Source organism: Pygoscelis adeliae, unplaced genomic scaffold (genome assembly GCF_000699105.1).
Source record: "Pygoscelis adeliae isolate BGI_AS28 unplaced genomic scaffold, ASM69910v1 Scaffold353, whole genome shotgun sequence".
In the NCBI taxonomy this organism is placed as follows: Eukaryota; Metazoa; Chordata; class Aves; order Sphenisciformes; family Spheniscidae; genus Pygoscelis; species Pygoscelis adeliae.
The window spans coordinates 599,081-621,275 of NW_008824445.1; the positions used below are offsets into that span (position 1 = coordinate 599,081).

Here is a 22,195-nt window from a genome sequence, read left to right on the forward strand (position 1 = left end):
AAACTAAGTGAAAGCTGACTTCCTCCCACAGACCTAAACACCGCAAAGATTTAACCGGGAATTTAACCATCTACATTGCGAACAGTCTCAAAAATCAGCATGTGTAGTCAGGGTCGCTATCCAGGTGGGAAATCCAACAGTAATGGGGAGTGAAATGAGAACTGCTCCCAGTGCTCAGGCTGAGCTGTGGGGCTGGCGCCAAACCCAGGATTTTGCTTTGCGTGTCTCTGCATCCTGTTTTGTTTTATCGCAGTCCCCCAGCGGGGCCGTGCGTGGCGTGTACTCTTCCTGGGATTACAGTCACAGTGTGATATGGATGAGTGCTGGTAAAACAGAGGATTTTCTGTGCATTCAAGACATATCTGTGTTCTTAATAACTTTACAGGGGTTTTACTGTAAGCTGCTTTTGTGGTTTCCCGCGGCTGTTCGGGCCCATCGGTTTGGAGCTCGTTTCCTCCAAGAGCTTCGAAACAACAGGATGGAGAATCCAGTGAAAGCCCATTGCTCTGGAGAAAGGCTTTGGGCCTACCTTACCTCCTTCTGACAATGCCTTTGGAGAATCTGCTGTCAGCATTTTAGTATCCTAAATTAGTAATTTCTGGCTCGTGCAAGGAATTTTTCAGTATCACCAAAGGCAGAAGCTTCTGTGGGGAGAATCAGAAGTGCTATAAAATGACGTACCTGTGTGAGGATGCAGGAACGTAGAAAGTCTGCAGTATATAGAACTTCAGGTTACTTTGCTTCATTTTGTAATACTTGAGGCCATTGACTGCAGTCACAAGCTGGGGTTTGCAAAGAGAAACACAGCCAAGATCTGGATCCTCCAAGAGCCAAGGGAGAACTGCCAGGGAAGGGTCAGCCCAACCTGGGGCAGAAGTCTGGATCCAAGCTACTACCGCTTAGAGGAAAAATTGAAAATGCTGAAGGAGATTTAGAGAAGGATCCTTTTGAAATGGCATTTTTTTTGCTCCTTAAAATGGGAATGCAAGCAACGCAGTCAGCATTGTGTTTCTTTGTATTGTTTTAATGGTGAACTCAATCTGGGAGTAATGGCAACCTCCGTTAGTGATTTGGGGAGCAAAATAGGCTTCCTGAAAATTTGGGAATTGGAGTTGAGAGGGACTTTCTGGTTCCTGGAAGGCAGCTGTGCCATGGCATAGTGGGATGCTGTTTATACCAGTGCCCCTTGTTCCCTGCCCGCTTCCTTTTGGGGTGCCCTTTGGTGGGGTTGTGAGGGCATTTACCCTGGTCCTTTACTGCTGTACCAATGAGCAACTTTGTGAGAGATGGGGGATGCACTTTGCTATTCAACCTTAGCTGCTTAGATCAATATCTGCAGTGGGAGAGTGATTTTAATAAAAGGACTCTCTCTCAGCTTTCCTATCTCCATGACAGATAGACCCCAGCTAACATAAATCCTGGCCTTTCTCCTGTCAGTCTCTTGGCTTTGTGTGACATAGATATTTTGACACTGAGTACAAATATTTCACAGTTGACTAATAGTTTAGAGCATATATTTAAGAGATTTACTTTCGCAATCACCTGGTGCCTTTAGTGAATGTGTTTGCCTTGTAAGGCCTTTCTGTTGTTTGGAGAATATATCCACACACTCCCATACACATATTCTTTTTCTGTTGTTTATGAAATATCACTGAGGGAAAATTAGTTTTGCTTTGGATAATGGTAGTAGGGAGCCCTCTCCTAACCTACTCTTTAGCAATGAGAACCTCCAGTAGCTGTGACAAGCCTTATTTATCAGGTCTCAGGAGGGATGCACAGGGGTTTGCAACACTGGCAGCTGGGAGCACCAACTCTGCACCCGGGTAAAGAGCAATGCCAGGACCAGTGCCGTGCAGCGGGGAGCTGTGCGAGAGGTCTGGCAGCCCTGCTGTGGCCCCTGCAGGACTGTCACACAGCTTAGCTTCGCCCGGCGGGGTGGCTGTGCCTCTTGACTCCTCCCATAGCAAAGGTGTGCTCCCCGGGTGTGCAAATCACCCTTCCTGAGTTGGTGGTGCCCTGGTTTTCAGGGTTGGTTTTGGCATCTCCACCTCTGGCCAAGAAGAGCCGAGGGGTGTCTGGAAGGGAGAAGGAGGTTTTAGGAAATCCTAACGCTGCTCACGCCTGGGGCAGGCACCTTGAGGTGGGATGTGGTGTTCATGGTTTGTGTTTATGGTGTTTCTGCCCGCCAAGTGGCAGGTCATGCAAAACCTCTGTGTGTGTGTGCGCATGGCTTTAGCAGTCGTCTCTCTCCTCCAGGTAATGGGAATAGAAACCCTCCTTGGTTAATCAGGTGTTTTTAAACTTCAGTTTAGCTTGCAGTAGTGCCTCTGTCATTCAGTTCTTTCAGCTGATGAATTCGTGACCTTTAGCCACTGTGCTAATGCCTCTAATTGTAACTAGCAGGACAATTTCCCCCTTGCTGTTGTATGAGAGATGCAGAGTAACTCACCAAGAGCAGCCTGTGACTTTTAAACGTCATATCAACACCCCTGATCGAAACTAAAATGGCAAGTTAGGCCAGCGATCAGCCCAGCAGAGCAACCTGAGTGACTGTAACAGCCACATTAAATGAGAAAACCTGTGGGGGATTTCCTCTCTTTGGCACCCGCACTGCTCTGAGGTTTGGCAAGTTAAAGCAGCTTTGTCAGTTATCTGCACTGAGGTGGCCTTGGCTGTGCTGAGTGTGATATGGAAGAAAACTCCCTTCTAGCACTCAGGGAATTAGTCTGGGCTGGAAAACCTTAGTTCTGCAAATACCTGTATTGCCTCTGTCTGTCAGAGGAGGTGGGAGCTGGAGACGGCTGATGGAGACTCAAAGGAGAAACCCTGTGAATGTCTCATCTCATTTCTGCTTGGTTTTTGGAGAGGGAGTGTTCAGTGTCTCTGTGCTCTCTTCATGCTCACACTTTTTCTCTGTAGGTTTACCCTCAGTATTTGTTCTCTGTCCTTCACCCATTGGAATGATCCCCTTCTCCTTAATGGAAAGAATATTTTACACCCAAGAGATTTGGGCAAGAACTCACTGGCCTTGGGAGGCTGTGAACACCTGGCTTAGGAACACTGTTATCCTGTGCTTTGTACAGTCCGTGGATGGACCACATAGTGCTTCTGCACAACGTATAGGTGGTACTACAGGAATATATTTTATCTAACTTCTAGCTTTTTCTATCAGACACGTATGAATAAATGTTTTTAACAACAAAGACTTTGGCCAGAAGCATGCGTGTGAGAGTGAGGCAGAGATGAATAAATAGAATATGTGATGACATAAAGATTTTACGGGGTGTGGGGATGGGCACATTACTCACAGATGGTGAAACCACCCCAGTATGTTTCAAGAAAAGCTATTTTAGGGATGTTTAAAGAGTTTTTAAAATTTTTTTATTGTGACTATTTTTTCTATTACTCCAGCCCATAAAACCAGGTGCCTTAGTTACCATGTTTCCTGCTGTACAGGGTTCAGAGGGAGTAATAAAAGCCTATAAAACTTACTTGAAATAGCCTTCCTACAGTTACAGATGTCACAGGTTTAATGTCCTGTATCTCGGGTCCTTCCAGGCCTTGACATGATGGTAGCATTTGGAAGAAAGGGGATCTCTCTTCTCCCTGGTGGAATAAAATTTCCACTTTATAACCTACAGAGATGCTGAATCTTTGGCTTAGAAGCTGTGACAAATTTAACTATAACAGCCAGTGTTAATGTTTCAGGAGGAATTTGCACTCCTCAGGTTCGGACAGCATAATTTTGGGCAATTTCATATTTGGGCAGGAATTGTGCTCAAGTCTGGTAGTTCTCAAAAAGAAATGATGGTGCTGGGGCAGCAGAAGGATGTCCTGTCTAGGAAAGTTAAACCCTCATAAGAGGTGCATTTAAGTTGTTATAGTGGTGTAATGCGTTACATACATACTCTTATTTCATCCATACATACTCTTATTTCATCCTAAAAAATTTTTTTTGTTGTTTGACTGTGTTACCTTTAAGCTACAAAAACTCCAGTCTTTGGAAATAAACATATCTTCTTGGAGAACCATTCTGCTGTAATGATAATGGTTCAGCTGTAGCTTTATACCTGATAAAATCTTCTTATGCAGGCAAATCTGATGTCTGCATGGGCTAGCATGGAAATCGGAGGAGGAAGCACAGTAGCTTTATTGCTTAGGTTGCATGCTATTCCCTGGCTAGGATAAATATGTGTTCTATTTTGATAAACAATCCTGAACTACTCCTTCCCTGTAATAAAGTTGTTAACAATCATCTTCCCAGAGAATGGCAAATAATGAGGTAGTGGCTTAACAAGGTAGTTCCTCAACCTTTTATAAATAGAGCCTCATTTCCTGGGGGGGGGAATCGCTAATCTGCTAGGTATAGTGCTGCTATAAGGGTTTTTATTTTCAACTAAGTAAAAAAATCAGGGTAAACTTTGCGTATTTGTTTGATGCATTTACTTTACCCCATTTTGTTTGTGTGCGTGCAAGTGCTTGTGTAACATTGTGTCTTCTTGTTTTGCAGTTGTTTCAGGGATCACCTCTGAGGTGTCGCAGATGAGGGCGCGCAGATTGAGAATGGCCGTACTGGGTCAGAGCACAGATCCATCTGGCCCAGCGGCCTGTTTCTGATAGCACCCAAAAGCAGATACTCAGTAGGAAAGAGTAAGATCAGGCAAGCACAGAGGATGCTTCCCCTAAACATGCTCTCAGCAGCCTGTGGCAGAGGTCCTGTCCTTGCATAACGCTGATTTAGGGAGTGCAGCAAGCAGTATTCTCTCTGGAGTCCAACACTTCACATGCTTTCCTTGCCGGACTAATGGCAGTTTTGAGCCTTTTTGTTTTTCTCCAGTTTTCCAAACTTTTGCTGATAGAGAACCCTGAATTAATCTTCAGGCCTTTTGGGTATTGGATTACACTCTGCCTCACTCCTTTCTGTGCCAGCAGTGCTAAAAGTGGCATGGGATGCTAATCCTGCCATACCTATTCACTCAGTCGTAGAGGAAAACGTATGAAAACAAATTGCTAGTCCAAGCTAAATTTAGATTTATTCAGTTGGAGTTAATTATAATCTTTATTTAGTCCCAAGTGATGCCTTCTTATCATACACTTATTATAACTGAGAAAATTAATTTTTATTCTACCATAAAGGTGAATGTAATAATCTGGGTTCAGGGAAGGGATTATTTTAATAAGATTTATAGGCAGCCTTTCAGACAGTACGGTTTTATTACTATCTGTAGGTGGCCTTGCTGTACATGTGTCTTTCAGTATGGGTGACTGTGCAAAATGCATGCAAGCTAAAAACTGTAGTCAGTACCAACTCAGAAACTTCCACATCCAACTTGATTTTTTGGCAACGGTAAGGAAGCAAAGCACTTGACTTGCTTTGGAACACAATAATACAATTTATTACAGAACTTGTGGCCTGATCAGGGGTTTTATTCATATGCATGGTTTAATTTTGCACTGAAAAATTTATTTTAGTAGACAAAAGATTTACAAGGCCGGAGATGTTGCTTTCAAGCTTTTTGGAAGCAGAGTGATGGGCAAACATAGACATGCAGTGTGGGAAGAGAAGCTTTCACAAAGAGTGAGCCATCAGATCTGACGGGACAGGACTCCTTTGCCCATAGGCATCTAAACCTCCAGCATGCAGGTCTGCACTGGCCATCTTTAGCAATCGAGTTAATGGATAGAAATAGGCTCTTCCCAAGGATGATTTATCACCCCTAAGATATGAGTGTCTACGAGAGGATGAATGAATTCTGGAGATACCCTTTTCTGTGGTTTACTGAAAGGGGCGGCGGGAGTGCGTGCTGGGCTTAGATACCTACCTAAAATGAGATGGGCTGACTCGCGCGGAGGGTGGCCAGGACGTGTAGCTGCAGTGAAGCTTGGGTAATAGAAGTTTGACTAAGACCTTTGAAGTACGTGAGACATTGTCCCAAGCCTACAAAAGTTAATAAGCCTCTCTTCAGTTTTAGATGTTTGGATTAAATAGACTACTTCTTTTTTTAAATTGCATCCTTTTTCTTCTCTTTCAAAACAAGCTGCACTACTGACTAGCAGTGTTTTGCAAAGCGAATCTCTGTCTCCACAAATGTGTAATCAAGATTGAATGTAAGGACAATAAACTGGTTGAGAGTCCTACATCAAGTTCTATCCTTAACATCAAACTAGGGTAAGAAGAAGAGAGAATGAGAAAGCTTAAAGGGATCCTATCATCTTTTCCCATGCTACAATTTTTTTTATATGTTGACAGCTTCTGGGCTGACTTTAATTTAATGTTAAAAAAGTGTTGGGAACTCTTCTTAGCTCTTTATTGCACTGTCATTTATATCTTCAAATTATTCTGTTACAGTTGAAAAGACTGTTGTTATGGTTTTTTTCTGTGTCAGTGTGGTTCACTGTATAACTACCTCAAGTACTAAAGGAGTAGGGCTTCTTTTTGAATGGTAGGTGATGGAAGTTGTTCCTCAGTGGGACTATGGAGGGTTTTTCTCCTCCTTTTCCTCCCTAATGTAAAACTGAGGAGATGAGTCACAGGATGGACTCTGAATGTGGGAAGTAAACAGTGACATCCTCCTTTCATGGTTATTTTATTGAATTTTGAATGAGTCAGCGAGAGCATGCGGTGGGTGTTCATCTAGGCTCCTTAAATCCTTGCACAACCCAAACTTATCCTACTCATAGTGCTCAAATGAGGTCTAAACTTGTGGTAGATTTTCACACTGTAATCATCCTCCTCATTTTCCTGCTGCCAGGATTAAGAGAGTTTTCCCAGCTGTAGCTGGGCCAAATCACCTTGCACAACCTCTCACAGCTGGGGTCCCTAAACAGCATCAGGTCTTACCCTTGCATGTATGAGAGAAAGTGACCTACACAGCTGGTCCAGAATTAATTATTCGCCTATAATTTATCATTTCCAGAATAGCTTTCCTTGTGTAGACACCCTATTCTGGGATACAGTGTGTTTTTATTCAAAGATAATGCCTGCATTTCTAGAGCAAAATAATTATTATGAATAGAGCCATTTTTAAAGTGGAATAATGTACATGTGTAGTTTGGTCTTTATGGTCTTTAGTGAGGGCTGGTGGGAAGGGCTGGTGATTTTTCTCTATACAGACAAGCCATTGATTGCTTCTGTATGAGTCATGGATAACATCATAGTACTTACTGGCACCACATTACTTGAAATTATTCCTCTTTTACAAAGAGGAGTGTCTGTATGATCTCATGCTACAATTCTGATGATGCTGCAGGAAAGATGAATTTTAACATTTTCACAGTTTTTCCACAGGTGCAGGATTGGCTTTCTTGTTTGTTTTCAGAGAAAAAGGATATTGAAAAAGTTGCAATTTTAAACGTTTCTTGTTCCTTGCACCTCCAACTTCAGAATTACTGAGGGCTTATGGAAGACTTGGCTCCTGCTAAGTAGTTAGCTAAAGTAGAGGGAAGATTTAGATGTGAAACTTGGATTTATGCTCCAACAGGAGTTATTTTCCTATTTAGTTACAAAATGATTAATTTTAAAGACTTTCCTTTTACTACATCTTAATATAGATGCATTAGTTTTTAATGCTGACCTGCCACTGCCATCACTACCTTCTAGTAGGATACTTGTTTTGCTTCTTATTAAAATGTATGAAATCTAAGAAATGTAGCTTGGATGAAATCTTGAGTTACATGAATGGCAGTTTTTTATTGCACAGTGTGACCTATAGCTATGGCTTTGCATGTGCCGTAGTCCTGTGCTGCTTTTTGTGGCATCAGTCCAGGGTCAAGGGAGATTAAAAACAAGAGCGATGGATAATTTTATGGTTAAATAAAAAAATATCAAGACAACAGAAAGGAAGCTTCTTTTGAGATCTGAGTTGGTCAAAGTAAGGACCAGGAAGGGGCATCTCCCTGATATACAGCATTGCATGGTTGGTTATGTGCACGGTGGCTTCCTCTCTCTCTCTCTCTTGGCTCTTCAGAAACATCAGAAGGGTGTTTCCTTTCTGTCTGGACTCTCAGAGTTTGCAGGATGAACTGGGCTATGAGCCTATTGCCCAACTCTGGAGAGAGGGGTTTTGGCATAAAATAGGAGCAATGAGATTTTACAAGTTGACCTGTTGCTCTAGCGGTCTTGGTATTTTGCTAGTCCAAATAAGTGTTTTCAAAGAGGCAAAGCACCTGCTGAAAAACTGTTACAAGGTAAAAGTTATTTTAGAAATTCAAGGTAAATCTCTCAAGTCATGTCCAACAACGTGTTATTTCCATGCATCTCCCCTCAACGCCCCCAATGCCACAAGTAGTCTGAGAAACAGACTGTGTTGAGCCTTTGAGATAGCACTGGGCTCTGGGGATGCTCATTTGGCCTCCATTTACTTTTCTTCAACTCTTGCTCTCTTTTCTTACATAATTAGGACTAACCCACGTTCTGATCTAATGTTCTGCCCTCTTTTGATCTTGCTGGAGTGCTTATTAAAGGAGCAGGTGATCTATTAGTTGCTCTGTTGCACACCAGAAAGCTGGAAACATGTCCTGTTTCTGATTGTTACTGTAAGGAGATTGATGCTGTGATGCTGACGTGCCGAATTAAAAAGGTGGGGTGTTGGCCTGCCATCACCTGAAGTATTTCTTTTTAGATGTTCCTACAGCATCATAAAATGCTGCTAAATCCAGGTATCATATTTTGTTGCAGGCTGGTTCTAGCACAAAGCCCAGCCCTGTCTACTGGTGTTTATGGCTTCCCATATAATCTTTCAGACAAAATTTGTGTCTCATTTTGTTTAAGTTACAGCAGGCTGATATCCTAGTCCTCATACCAGTTCTGAGAAGAGGTGCTGAACGTTGCCACTGTAATGAAATGGAGGAAAGGGAAAAACATACCTTTTAAACTTCCTGTAAATCACTCCTTGAGAGAGAGAAAATATGTGCATAAAGGGGGAAGCGGGGGGGACAAGTCCTATAATGTAAACACAAATGCATTTAAGCCTCGCCTCATTTTTGGTTCCTCTTTAGGCTCAGGAACTATGTCAGTGTTTAAATGTCCTCTGCAATCTGGTGTGTCTTGGGAGAAGGCAAATTTTAGCTCTTCCCCCAGAAATCAGAGGGTAGTCTTACTGCTGTGTGTCCTTTGCTTACCTGTAAGGCTGCACAGTTTTTATGATAAATGCAACTTCTGAAAAGTATTGCTTTCAAATGTAGTTTGATTTATCTGCAATTAATCCAGGAAGGCGCTTGTCTGCGTTTGACTTCTCAGTGAAGAAACAACACCCTTCCTCCCCTCGCTGCCTTGGCTTTCACAGGAGCAAAGTTCACTTTCAGCGACTGAGTTGTGCAATTGCACAATGGCAAGCCACGCTGTGACAAGGTGCTCTATAAATAGCAGAGCAGTAATGGAGCTGCTAAAACATCCCTTGGTGACTTTGGTTCTAGCATTGGCTTTGATCTTCTCCTTTCTCCCTTCTCCTCCTGCTATGAGCAGGATGAGGTTTGACCTGCAGTGTGTTTCCCAAGCACTTTGTTATTCAGTGGTGGGATAAAAGCACTGGGGCTCCCACAGAGCAGCACAGCAAGCAGTAGCGGGGCATTGCCTGACCCCTGCTAAACGGTGGTCACCAGCCTCTGCTCTTTGCCTCCATCCCTGTTGTAGGTTGCTGTGGTTCTTTGCCTTGTGCAGCCTCCTGTGCCCAGTGCTAACGGGCAGTGGTGTCCATCTCTGCTACACAGCACCTACTGCTTTCTGTGGTGTGTGTCTCACCTGTGCCTCCTGCCTCTTAACACTGCTTGTATCTTGGTTAGCCTCTCGTCTGGAGAGACTACCTCCGTCTTCTTCCAGAATTGCTTATCACCACTCACACCCTATGACTTGCCATAGAGAATCGGGGTCTTCAGTTTCTGCATGCCGTAGGGAGCGCGCCAGCTGCCCATTGTTCACATCTGAATGAAGAGAGATGTGGAAGGGAAGGGCTAAAGTCAGTTTTCTCCACTGGAAAATTGGTTGTCCCCTATGTAAGCTATGATACCACAGCAAGCTGGCCCAGGTCAGTGCTCACACGGGGAAGGGAGGAGAAAGTTTCTCATCATCTGGGTTTCTGCATTTCAGGTGGGTGCCCAGGTCCGTGACTGTGTGCAGCCAGGGGAAGGTGTTTGTTGCACTGGTGTGTTATAAGAGATGGGCTGAAATGTTTATGCATGGGCATAAGAAATGAGAGGACACCCAAGCGGGGCAATTGCATGGCGGTTGCTCTGCAATGCATTTGCTTGTGAAGCTGAGAGGAAACCCTGATCTGATCCCCATGTGGAGTAGTGAGAGAGAGAGGAGACTGTTTCCTGCTTGGAATTTTTTTATGCTTTTGTATATTTTGGCATATTTACTTGTTCCCACAAAGAATATTCCAATGGCAGCAGAAAAACCTTGACACAATTAAATATACAGCAAAAGTAAAGGCAGAAGTATTGTGATGAAATGAGAAGCATTTAAACAAGCATAGATAATATCAAGCCATTGAAAATAAATGAGCAGAATTTCAACTGAGAACAAGAGTGGCGCAAAGTCAAATGGATGAGATTTGCCCTAGAATCTGTCTTCGATAAGTGTAGGCTTTAAAAATACATAACCTGAAAAAATAGCTTAAATATTAGAGCTTTTATCTGTGTTAAATTGTGGCTGCAAGTATCTGAGTCATCTGGCTTGTAACAGGTGTAATTGTTTGTGTGGTTGTCGCGTTGTGTATCTGCTCTCCCCAGTCCTGATAAACAGTAAAATCACGGCTAAGCTTCAGTGAGAGACAAGAGCTTTGACCTTAGGATCTGTCGTTGTTCCTTTGTTATCTCTGCACATTATGGAACTGCTTCATTTTAATCCATTTGCTTTCTGTTTATTTCTTCTGTGGCAGTCCCAGGAGTGTTCATTCACCGGCTTTTTGTCGGAGCATATGAATTGTTAGTTTGAAAGACCCACTGTTTCTTTCTGGTAGAAGCGCAGCCCAGATTGAATATATCTCACTATTAATTAGAGATCAGCCCAAACCAAAGATGTCTGTTTGATCCCTCCCTCCCTCTGGAATCTTTTCTTGCCTGGGAAAAATTGCTCAGTGCTGGCTGGAGGATTGACCATTGTGTTGTAGAGAAACTTTTGTGGTTTCCAAACGTGTTTCATTCTCCTCTGGAAATAAACCAAAAAAATCTTTCTAAGCGCCTGCGAACCTTCTGCACGTAAAGGATTTCTCTCCTTCTCTCAAGTTCACTCTTGCCTGTAAATCCATCCCACTGAGACCTCTATCAAACCCCGTATTTTTTTGTGTGAAAAGTTTTGGTTTCAAGAACGCAAAGCTTTTATCAGTTTGCTGCTAACTTCCAAACTGCTGACCTGGCAAAAGTGGATTGGGAGTGTTGCAGATTTGCAACCCCCCATTGCATTGTGTGTTAGCGATGTTAGACTAAAGAAAATGTTCTGGTTTACTGCCTACTAATATTCAACATGCCAGTTTCTTATATTGAAACATGGATGAGAAAAAGTCATAAGTTTGATCTGGCAATAAAAGAACAAAAACCAACCAGTAAAAAGTTTTGGAACTTAGATTGGCATCTGGCTAATCAGTCCTCCTCCTTGTTGTATCCAGTACTTGGTTAATGGCTTTCAAGTAGGTATTAGATTGGGGAAGGTGGAAAGGGAGCTGTACAGCTGATGCAGTGGGATGTTTTCAGTGTATGACCTTTGAGCCAACAGTGTTATTCCATGGTACCTGTGTCAGATTGTTTCATAATTGTGGCTAACAGTATTGATCTCTGGTAATACATTGCTTTTGAGAAAAACTGAGGGGCATGCTAAGCAAACATTAGAGTTGTCTTTCTGTTTCCTTTTATCTTTGGCCTGCAGTGGTGGAGAGCCGAGGAGGGATCATGGACAGCATACAGAGATTTTCAAACCTGCCAACGTATCTCCCCGCGAGCTATCACATCTGCAATGCTGATGTTTTCTTCTTCCTCAAAGAAGCCAACCAGGATATCATGAGGAACTCCAGTTTGCAGTCTAGGGTGGGTTCATTCTTTATATACAAAGCCAAACTGCCACCTGTCCTAAATGCCACATATGGACCCTTTTCTGTTGAACAGGCTGTTCCCTTGGACCTCATGCTGACTTCTGCATCTTTTGGTTTCACAAATAAATTCACTTTTAATTGGAAATTAAAATCTCACATAATCGACAGCTCAATCTATTCCAGCAAACCCAAAATACAAACCTTGTTCTATATTGCGGGGAAGGACTGGGATGACTATAATTCTGCGGAGAGGTTGCCTTGCGTGAAGATGTTTGCGTTCCTGGAGTCTAGAGAAGTTGTGGCCAGCTGTAGATTGACAGGTCATCTAGGATTATGTGTTGCGGAGCTGGAATTGTCTCCTAGCTGGTTCAGTTCCCCTCCACCCCTGGTTTCAGAGGAAACAGCCTCCCTGGAAGGGATTACTGTGGAGCTCTTCTATAAGATTTATACAGCGGATGGGGAATGTTCTCCAGAGGATGCAAAATGGGAAAACAATATCCATGCAGGTCAAGATAATGAACACAAAGCTTTGCCCGCTATGGAAAGGATTGGTAGCATCATTGTTTACCCAGATCAAGACAAATTAAAACAGTCTTCACTGAGGCTAGATGAGAATGTTGTTATCCGCTTACCACTCAACCCGGTCAGAGAAGGTGATGTTGTGACCTTTCATGTTTCCCTGGCTGATGACTCGCTAGCAGACCAGTTTGTATTAAGGTAAGAGAATTTTTAAAGTGCTGTATGCTAAACAGTCTGCAAACAGGGACAAATCAATGTCAGGTATAATTTCTTTGGTTACGTTCAGTGTTTTCCTGAGAGAACTTAAGCATTTTCTCTCCAACTGAGGAAAACTATAAATAGTCTTGAATTATCTGTGTGGATGACACTTTTTGGAACATGGGAATTGATTTTGAAGTATGAGCTATAAATGTTTGTATGATTATTTTTTTGTTTTAATTGCTTCTAGTCAAAATTCTGCCTCGTAAATCATGCCTTTGTAAGTCAGCCAGGGTAACTGCTGTGATCGATTTTGCTAGACAGTTTGCAGGAGGGTTTTCCATTTCTTTGGTGAAGCTTCCTCTCTTTTTATAAACTTTCTTATCTTTCCAAAGTACATGGGATACATCTTGCGCAGGTCATATGTGGTGAGGAACTATTTTGTTGCATTGTACAGAGAGTAGCTGAGAGGCAAGAAAATGAGATGTGCCTCAGCTTGCGTAGGAAGTCTTTGGCAGAGCCAGGATTTGGATCCAAACTTTGCAAGTCATCTTTGGTTTTTCTGTAAGACAGCCTATACTGCTTCCTCAAGCTTTTGACTGCTTGTTGCTTGGCCCGTTTTTGTTTTAAGTTTTGAGACTTCCTGGTGACCTTTACTTGTGAATTTGCCTGTAATAGGAGAATTCAGCATTTCTAACCACCCCAAGGGTTAGTGCTGCATATTTGTTATGTCCTTAGCTGTCAGACTCTGGGTTCAGAGCTGCATAGAGACCGAATTCAGAGAGAAATGTGAGCCAGACTGGGGGAATAAAAGGGCCAAAAGGTAATTGGAAAGTGTCATATGCTGTGAGAATGCCAGACGCTTGGGAAAGAAGGAGTTGCAGCCCGCGCTAGCAAACCTCAAAACAGATTCGTGCCTTACTTCTAACTTTTTGATCCGCGAACGATGGGAGCAGAACATGACAGAAGTGCACTTTGGGGACAGATGTTGAGAAAACAGACAGCAAACCTTATGCAGCACTTTCAAATAATTCAACTTGTGTGAAATAGCACATGTGTATTAATAAACTTACAGATTGTGGCATGAATCAGGACAAGTGGTTCATAGTGCAGTGTGCAGGCAGAGGGAAAGAAATGATCCACAATATCCCAAGCACTTCCATCTACTCAGGGTGGGGGGAAATGTGTGAGAAATATCATAGGGTTTAACCAGACTTTAAAAGGTTTGGGTCTTAAAAGGAAGGATCTTCCTATAAACCCAACTTATTCTTGCCTTTACCTGGGTTTACTATTTTTTCTTCGTTAAATATGGTTTTGGCCAGCAGCCAGTGTCAGTAGATGGACCAACCTCATGGAGCAATCAGGTTTTGGCAGTTGTGTATTGATCTTCAGTGCTGTAGCAGAGAGATTCTGGAATTTGCCTAAGGCTCTGCAAGGATTTAACATCAGCTCTTAATTCTCAGTTTTTTGTTCTTTGCCACACCACGGATAAAATTCCCTAGGTATTAGAGACAACCTAAGATGAGGATGTTTTCTTTCCATTGGAATTTCTAAAATAACATTTACCTTGTAACAAACGGTGCGAGGGTAGAGCTTTGATATTTCTGCTGGCCAGGAAAGCACCAAAAACTTCTTGCAGAGATAGTTTTGAAAAGCTGTCTTTTGAAAGCAAAACAGTTTCTGGAAGCACTAACGTAGGGTTCAAGGAAGCAGAAACTGAGGGAGTCAAGAGCCTCCAAACTGGGGAGCCCCAGGATGAGCCTCAAGAGCCTGGCTACTGCCGAGACCCTCATCATCTCCCACAGGCCCCCATGACTTGCATGTCTCCAGCCGGCAGGCAGGAGTCATTTCGCGATGCTCTCCTGGCACGTGGAGCGTGCATCTTGGTGGTCCCGAGCTGCTGGGAAGGCAGTCAGGTTTCCATGGGGATTTCCTTCTTTGAAAAGTGTGCGGAATCAGTTCATCTCCAGGAGATGTTTCTGTTACCATAAATCGGCATGTTTTACGTGCCCAGAAATATTTCCTTGGAAAATTCACTATCAGCCCTATGTAGTCTAGCCTGTCTAGTCTTTTATTTGGCTTTGCTTGCATTGTGCTTTTCATCAGAGAAACCGCAGGTATTTTTATTTTAACCTTCAGCTGAATGCTAAAAGTGAGAGGCAAAATGCAATTCTGCTGATGGTTCACCCGTCCTTCAGGATGGAGAGAGCACCAGCAACTGTTGCTGTGATTATTTTGAATGACATACGTGGGGTCCATGGAGAGATTATTCTGCTGAAGTTTACACAGTAGGCAGGGAATGATGCCGAGGGAAATACAGTCACTATAGCGCCTGCATCTAATTTATGCAGTTTCCCTCACAGGCTTCCCCTGTTTTTCAGCTCAATGCTAATGTCCGTAAAAACCCAGAAGGTTTTTATATACATAGAATTTCTGTGTGTTATAGCCAGAGAAAAATGCACTGAAGTGAATGTTTGCCTTGGGAAATATATTTTTGCCTAATATAACTGATTGTTTTTAATCATATCTGTTATAAGTGTAGCGGGTGAATTGCAGTCTGGCTCATATGAGATGATAGATCAAAATCAAGTCATTCTCAATACAGCGTTTGCCAACCTCGAGCTCTGACAGTATGCAAAAGAACAGATATGCTCGATTTGATGCACCTCTTCACTATTTCATGCTGTGTTGTGTAGTATTTTATTTTATGTTGGATTTTGTTCTAGCAAAACTGACTTCAGTTCTCATACGAGAGCAGATTCTTCCTCGTTTTGGTAAAATTTGGGATTCTTAACTAAGCTTGGAAACTGAAAAGCAATTGGAAACAGTTTCTTGATTCAGCAATGTGCTGTGTTGAAAGGTACTCAATTGTTAAACCCCTGTCCTTCCAGTAATGTCACTTGCAGGGCAATGCTGCAGGTTATATGTGAAGCTCCAGCTATCACTTCCAGTCCCTTTCATCAGTCCAAACTGGTTTTGCTCTGCTTAAGTTAAGCCTTGGTTGTTTGTTTTCATTCAATAACTAGAATTTAAGATTGAGTTGGAGCTCTAGTTGTGCTGTGGTCCGGGGAATTTGTTTCTTTCTGTACTGCAATCCAGCCAGCGTGGCTTGGTGTAATTGAAGGACCCAGATATGTCAAGGGGCAGAATTTGGAGGCTAAGCGTGCATTTAATGCTTTTGCTGTGCCTGACAGTCATATTGCTCACTTTATTGACAGATGATCTATATATGTGTGCAATGAAATTCTTATGACACTGGAGATTAATTTGTGGCCTTGCCAGTCTGGTCTGTACTGTAAAATTTGCCATCTGTGAACATAAATTTTGCCCATTATGTTAGGTGTGTTGCCACTAAACATAGTTTAACCATAAAGATAGGTGAAATGGGCTATGTTGCCATGATTAAACTTTTTTATGGGCTACCTAGTTTAAAAAAAAAAAAAAAAAGGAAAAATGAAGCACAGCTTTGAGATTCCAGCAGGACTAATACATGCATCAGTGTCACAAATTTTCAAGCGCTTTTTGTCTTCTGATGCACAGGAGTATCTCTGTTACCTTCTTTACTGCCAAACTTAGATGAAACATAGTAAATGAAGAAAGATGGAAATCATGACGAAAGCACAAAGTTGGTGTTACCCCCTTCTATTTACTAAACAGAAGAAGTCTCCAGATACACATGAAGGAGTTGTAAAAGAGACAGGAGAAAGCAATTCTTGCTTAACTGGAAGGATGGAAATCTCATCCAATAGCACTGGGAATGGCTTGCATTTCTTTTGTGGTGTATGTTATTACTTAACTCCATCTTGAGACTCAAAGGGTGTATTTAAAAGAAATATGGGACTCATTTTGTACAGCAGGAAAACGTTTAATGGAATAAATGGACAATCGCCCCTTGATTACAGGAAAGAAACCAGGACACTCTATAAATAAACGGCAGAGTTTTGTCCTGTTTTCCAAGTCACCCCATTTACCGTGTCAGCGAGGATGTGCTGATAATGAAGGCTGAGCACTAATCGCAATTTGTCGATTCACAGACAAAAACTGGGTTTGTCGGCATTCGTTACACGTCCCTAACACAAACGACCCATCCTTTTATGCCGATCAGAATAAAAACAGAGATTGGAGATATTCCAGGAATAATAGTAAGGGGTTGAAACCAGGTAATGAATCCCACGCTAGAGAAATGAAAGCGGCTGCGGTCGGGATGCGGTCCTCTGTCTGGAGGGGAATGGCGGGACCGTGCACAGAAACCTCGCTGTCGTTCGGTGCCTAGGCAACCTCAGGGAAAAAGATTATCCACTTCTCTCTGCCATGCTCCACATACTGCAGGGCAAATATTACTTTTTGATTTTTGGATGAACCAGTACAAGGTGTAATACATGCTGGTTGGCTTTTACTGATTATTCTCACTAGGAAAAATGGTATTAAGGATTTATATTAATAAACATATATCCATACGGAGGAGGTTATGTCTCCTGCTAAGGAATAAAAATTGCACATGCCATTAAAACTGACTTACAAGGCTTCTGCGTTAATAATGAAAGATCTGTAGAAGTCTGAGCAGTCGTCTAGAAGGCCAGAAAAAGATCATTAAGAGGATGTCTCCTGCCAATAGCTGCCAAGAGCAAACAAAGGAAAGAAAACAGAAGGTTTTAGATCTGGAAATGCATAGAAAATGAGAGCATACAGACTGGGGGGAATGCAGCCTGGCTGCGTGTGAGGAGGAGGCTCTGCGTGGCCTTCCATCGCTTGTAACCAAGCTGGTATGAATGGGGAAGCAGGGCAGGATTATTACTGGTGAGAGAAATAAATGATTAACTGAAGCATCATTTTAGGATGAAAATTCAGCAGAAGTGAAAGTGTTGAGAAAGGGGAAAATATACTTCTGAAATTATTCAGAAATGCTAGGTCAGATTTAGAAATAATTACAGAATTAAAGCATTACTGGTGACTTGGGAATATTTGTTTTTTGCCCAAAGGTTTTAATAAACCCAGAATGAATGTTTAAATCTGTTATTTCTTTCTTTTCTCCGAGTGTACATTGAAATAAATGTAAAATATGAACTAGTAATATGTAATATTAATAAAAAATATAAAGCACTGCAAAGTCCGGAAATGCCAGAGGTGTCTGTGCAACCTTAACTCAGTCCCCATGTATATACGCATTGTAACATATTCCTCAAAGACATATTCACACTATTTTTTTCCCCCAGATCTCCTGCTTCATTTGATGCATACATTGTCTTGCTCCCACTGTTTTCCTTCCTTTTTGGTACTGAATGGGAAAGGGAGTAACATCCTTTCAGGACCCTCTTGCAAAGCCTGGGGGAGCAGTCACCAGAATTTTTTTTAGCTTGGATAAACCATTTCTATAAATTCTCTTTCAGAAGGGGTTGAACCATTCTTTCATTTTTCTTATTTCTCTTTGAGACAGGCACGTGGTGCAGAAAAAGTGGCTTCAGCTGATGAAAGCCTGGCATGATGGTATGGAATTATACATTTCAAAAGGATGTTGTATGAAGTAGTTAGACCTGAATCTGCGTTGACTGAAGTGAAAAAGGCATCCTCCCTGGGTACCTGCAGGCAGTGCATGGCTGCGCTGCACCCACGTGCACGAGCCAGCCTGCCCTGGAAGTGGTCTTACCACACTGCCAGGTTTTCTCTGGCAGTGCTTTTAAGATAACCTTCTTTGCCCTAGGCACACTGGAGGGGGAGAAGAAAAGAAACCACCCCCTCATACAGTCTTAAAAACAGCTAAAAAAGACAAAAAAAAAAAAAAAGCAGCTCCTTTCTAGAGCTCAAGCAGTCCTAAAAGCTTAAAAACCGATGGGTATCCGGCAGTGAATAAATGATCCAGTGAATCCTGAAAGACCCCGCAAGACTACAGTCAATAAAGCTTTTTAATGGAATTTTAGATAAAGGTCAACTATCTGCTACAATAATCAGCTGTCCGCGATCACTCTTCACAGGAATAAAACAGGCAGAGCAGCAGCCCCACGCGACAGTGAGAAGCTCTTGTTAGTTGTTGGATATTGGCTTTGAAGCACTTCCAGACAGGATCGCAGCATCGTGGTGATAAAACGCTCTTTTCTTATTGAGACGTTTTCTGATGGCGACTTCTGTTGCCCTGCAAAAGGGGTCCTGAATGTGCCGCTCTGTCCAGAAACACAGCTGCTTGTTACTGCAGCGTTATTAAGGTGTTGTTAAGGTAAAGGTGGATGAGACAGTGGTGTGGTTGAGAGTGGTGAAAGGTGGATGAGACAGAGGCTGTGGTGCTGAGTTTGGGTGACTGTGGCAAGTGTCCCCGCTGTCTGCCCCTTCCCTCACCCTCTGCAGCCCTGGCTTAGGGATGCTCCCTTCTCCCACGGGAGCGGAGATGTGTTCGTAAGAGTTGGAGGGGAGGGGTTGACCAAAATGCAGAATTAGGTTAATTAAAAATTTTTAGCCTGTGTGTGTATTTCACCAGTGTTTTTCACTGAGAAGGTGAATAGTTTGACTGCTAGTTATTTTTAATTTTGACAGTTTGGGACTATTTCACCTGTATGGTGGGGGAGCACTGAGTACAGCTGGAATGAAACAAGGACCCACTTTCCATTGGAAAAGGTGTTTGGTTTGCCTTGAAACTCTACTTTTTCTTCTATTCGAGTCCTGCCAGCAGCACAGCTATCTCATTCATCTGCCCATCTGCATCTATGAGTGCTAAGGGATGTGGCAATGTTATGTAAATTAATTTGCTGTATCTCATATTCAGAACCATAAAGTGGAAAAAAGAGTTAGTTATGTTGATTTTAAGTCAGTTGGTGTGTGAGCAAGCATCTCGTCTCTGCAGTACTGAACCACAAGTGAGTAAGCAGTGCTGTGTGTAACTGGTGGCAATGCATCTTGTTTGACACATCAGATCGTTTTGCACGTGTGTGACAAATAAGGTTTATAATAGCAGCCCCGACAACCTCTTGTCTGCCAGCGTGTTAGCAGACACTGCTATACTCCGAAAACGGAGATCATGTGAAAAGCATTTCCCGTGGATTTGGAAGGTGTCAATACGCCACGTGACTTGACACAAACTCAGCCTTGTTGACGGTAATGGAAAGAGATTTTACATTTTTTAAATGGTTAGGGTTCTACAAGCTTGTTCCTAGGCTGATCTCCGTCTCCGAAAGCTTTGACATGACAGCTCCTGCTAATTAACTCCAGGCAGCTCCCGCACAACTCAATGCTTGCTTCGTGGCTGGGTGCGGATCTGCAGAGCCCTGTCAGCAGATGTGGCACAGCTGCACTTGAGAGCAAGGTACGAGCTGTGGTTAAAATGTTTGTGATACAGACCATGCCTGGGAAGGAGGCAAGTGAATTTTGGAGGAGACCACTGCTAAAAGGACGCCCTTGGTTTGTTGCATCTGCTCAGACTCCCTCTATGCAACGTGAAGGTGTGCTGGGTAGTGATCCCTCTTGGATGAGGAGCTGCATCTAAGGGGCTGCTGAAGGTTCAGCCTCTCCAGTCTGCACAGGGCATTGCCGCTGCTCTTCTCCAAATCTTTCTTTTGCTGGGGGCCATCCTGTCTGTAGTTATTGCCTTGCAGGAAGGGACAGATTATTTACCCCTGCTGTGGTTAACATTGATGCAGATATGAAATGGGAAGGGAAAGCCACTGAACACGGAATTAGGAGTTGAGTTTTGCCTGTGAGCACCTGGCTCTGAGTTCAGTTACCTCTGTTAATGAACATAAAGCTGCCTTCAGGTGACAAAACTGCTTAAATACGCAGTATCACCAAGGGTAATTTAAGTACGACAGCTGCAAGATAAACATTTTCTTTTTTTTTTTTTTTTTTTTTTTGCACCTCATACTCAGGTTGGGAACACAGGTCAGAAAAGGTTCCTGTCTTTGAGTGATCATTTCAAGTTCGGGGACACGCTGTGGCTTTTTGCGAACTGTGTGTCCTAGTGAGCGGGTCCCTGGCGGGGAGCTTGGGGGGCGGGTGTCTTTGTTTTGGACAATATGCTGAGTGGTCCCTGCTTTGTGCTGCCAGACAATGATGGCATTGATCAGCTTCTTGTACAGCTCTTCATTAGCTGGCAGTGCAGTAAATCATGGTCTTGTTTAAAAAAGTCAGATACAACAGTGATTTGGTCATTGATGCAGTTACTTCTAGTGTGTAATGAATACTATTAAAAGTATTAAAACGTATCTACTTTGAAATTTACTTTCTTCCTGACATAAATGTTTTGGCCCGTGTGTTGCTGTCATTTTATCCTGGTTAAAAAACAGATTACTATCCCATGAAGCTGATGAAGTATTGCTTTGAGTGAGCACATTGATCTCAATTTCTTCATATTCCCGCTGATGCAACAGAGTTGCTTTCGTCCTTGTGTTTACCTGTAAGTTTTTGCATGGTCTGACACAAGAAGGCCAGTGTGATGGTTAGCTGACAGCTTTGTGGAGGGAGGACTTCCAGAAAGAGCAGGAGACAGAATATTGCAAGAAAATTGTCAACGTATCTTCTTGTTTTGGGTGCTCCTCCTGCCCCCCCCGTTTATGTCAATAAAGGACTCATAAGAAATGGTTTTGGACAAAGCAGAGCAGGGACCTGTGCTTTGTGTGAGGTATTTAATGCTTCAGATAGCTGCCACGTGTGCCGCGGATGCTGTACTCGGCCAGGGTATGAAAGAAATCATATTAACGAAGTTATTGGATCCCAGATGAATCAAAAGAACTGCAGGAGAAGAAAACAGTGACAAATGAGTCTGTCATCCCGAGGCACAGCAAATGGTGCTTACAGTTAAAGCTATTTCACTTCTTGCACCATTTGGCCGTAAGCCCTCCAATGCTGTGTGGGCAGTGGGGAGCGGGGCAGTGCGAGGAAGGTGATGTCTTGTGCTGGCAGAGCTGCAGAAAGCCCCCACGCAGCGGGGCCAGCGTTGCTTCGCATGGGGGTACGGCAGCGGCAGCTCTTCTTGAGCTTCCCAGAGCCCAGGGAGCTGCTCCTGTGTGAACAGGGTTCATCTCGCATCTCCCCCCAGCTTTCAGCCTGCCATTTATAAGCCTGGGTGTCAGTGCCCTGTATGGAGCAGTGCTTCATCCTGTCTTGAGAGTTACATACAAATACATGAGGAAAATGTCGCTAAAATATATTCTCCTTAGGATCCCTGCAGAGATGCTGTGGATATTCCCAGCAGAGGAGGAATTGGTCAGAGCAACAGTATTTCCAGGGGTATCCCAATGAGGAGGGTGCTGTTGGGAGGGCCGTATTCAAGCAACCTCATGTTCGTGGGGCAAATTTGTCACCCTTTTATCAGTCAGCCATCAGGCGTGGCTCCAGCAGGTCTCCCTCTGCTCCTGCTGTGCTTTCGTTTAAGTTGCTCACTAGGACCAAACTATACCTTCCCCTCCCCACCACATCCTTTTTAAAATTTTCCTGCCAAGTGAACTTTCTCAGTTGCTTTTTTCTCACTGTGTGGC

The 22,195-nt window shown here is 43.1% G+C and overlaps 1 protein-coding gene across 1 annotated transcript in view; it reads left to right on the forward strand.

Moving 5' to 3' along the window:
* Positions 1 to 5,638: 5,638 nt before the first annotated feature.
* Positions 5,639 to 22,195, forward strand: part of TMEM132B (transmembrane protein 132B) — a 192,097-nt gene continuing 175,540 nt past the window's right edge. Inside the window, 2 exon segments of the mRNA XM_009320961.1 lie at positions 5,639 to 5,672; positions 11,876 to 12,740. Of these exon segments, the coding sequence (XP_009319236.1) occupies positions 5,639 to 5,672; positions 11,876 to 12,740 (899 nt within the window).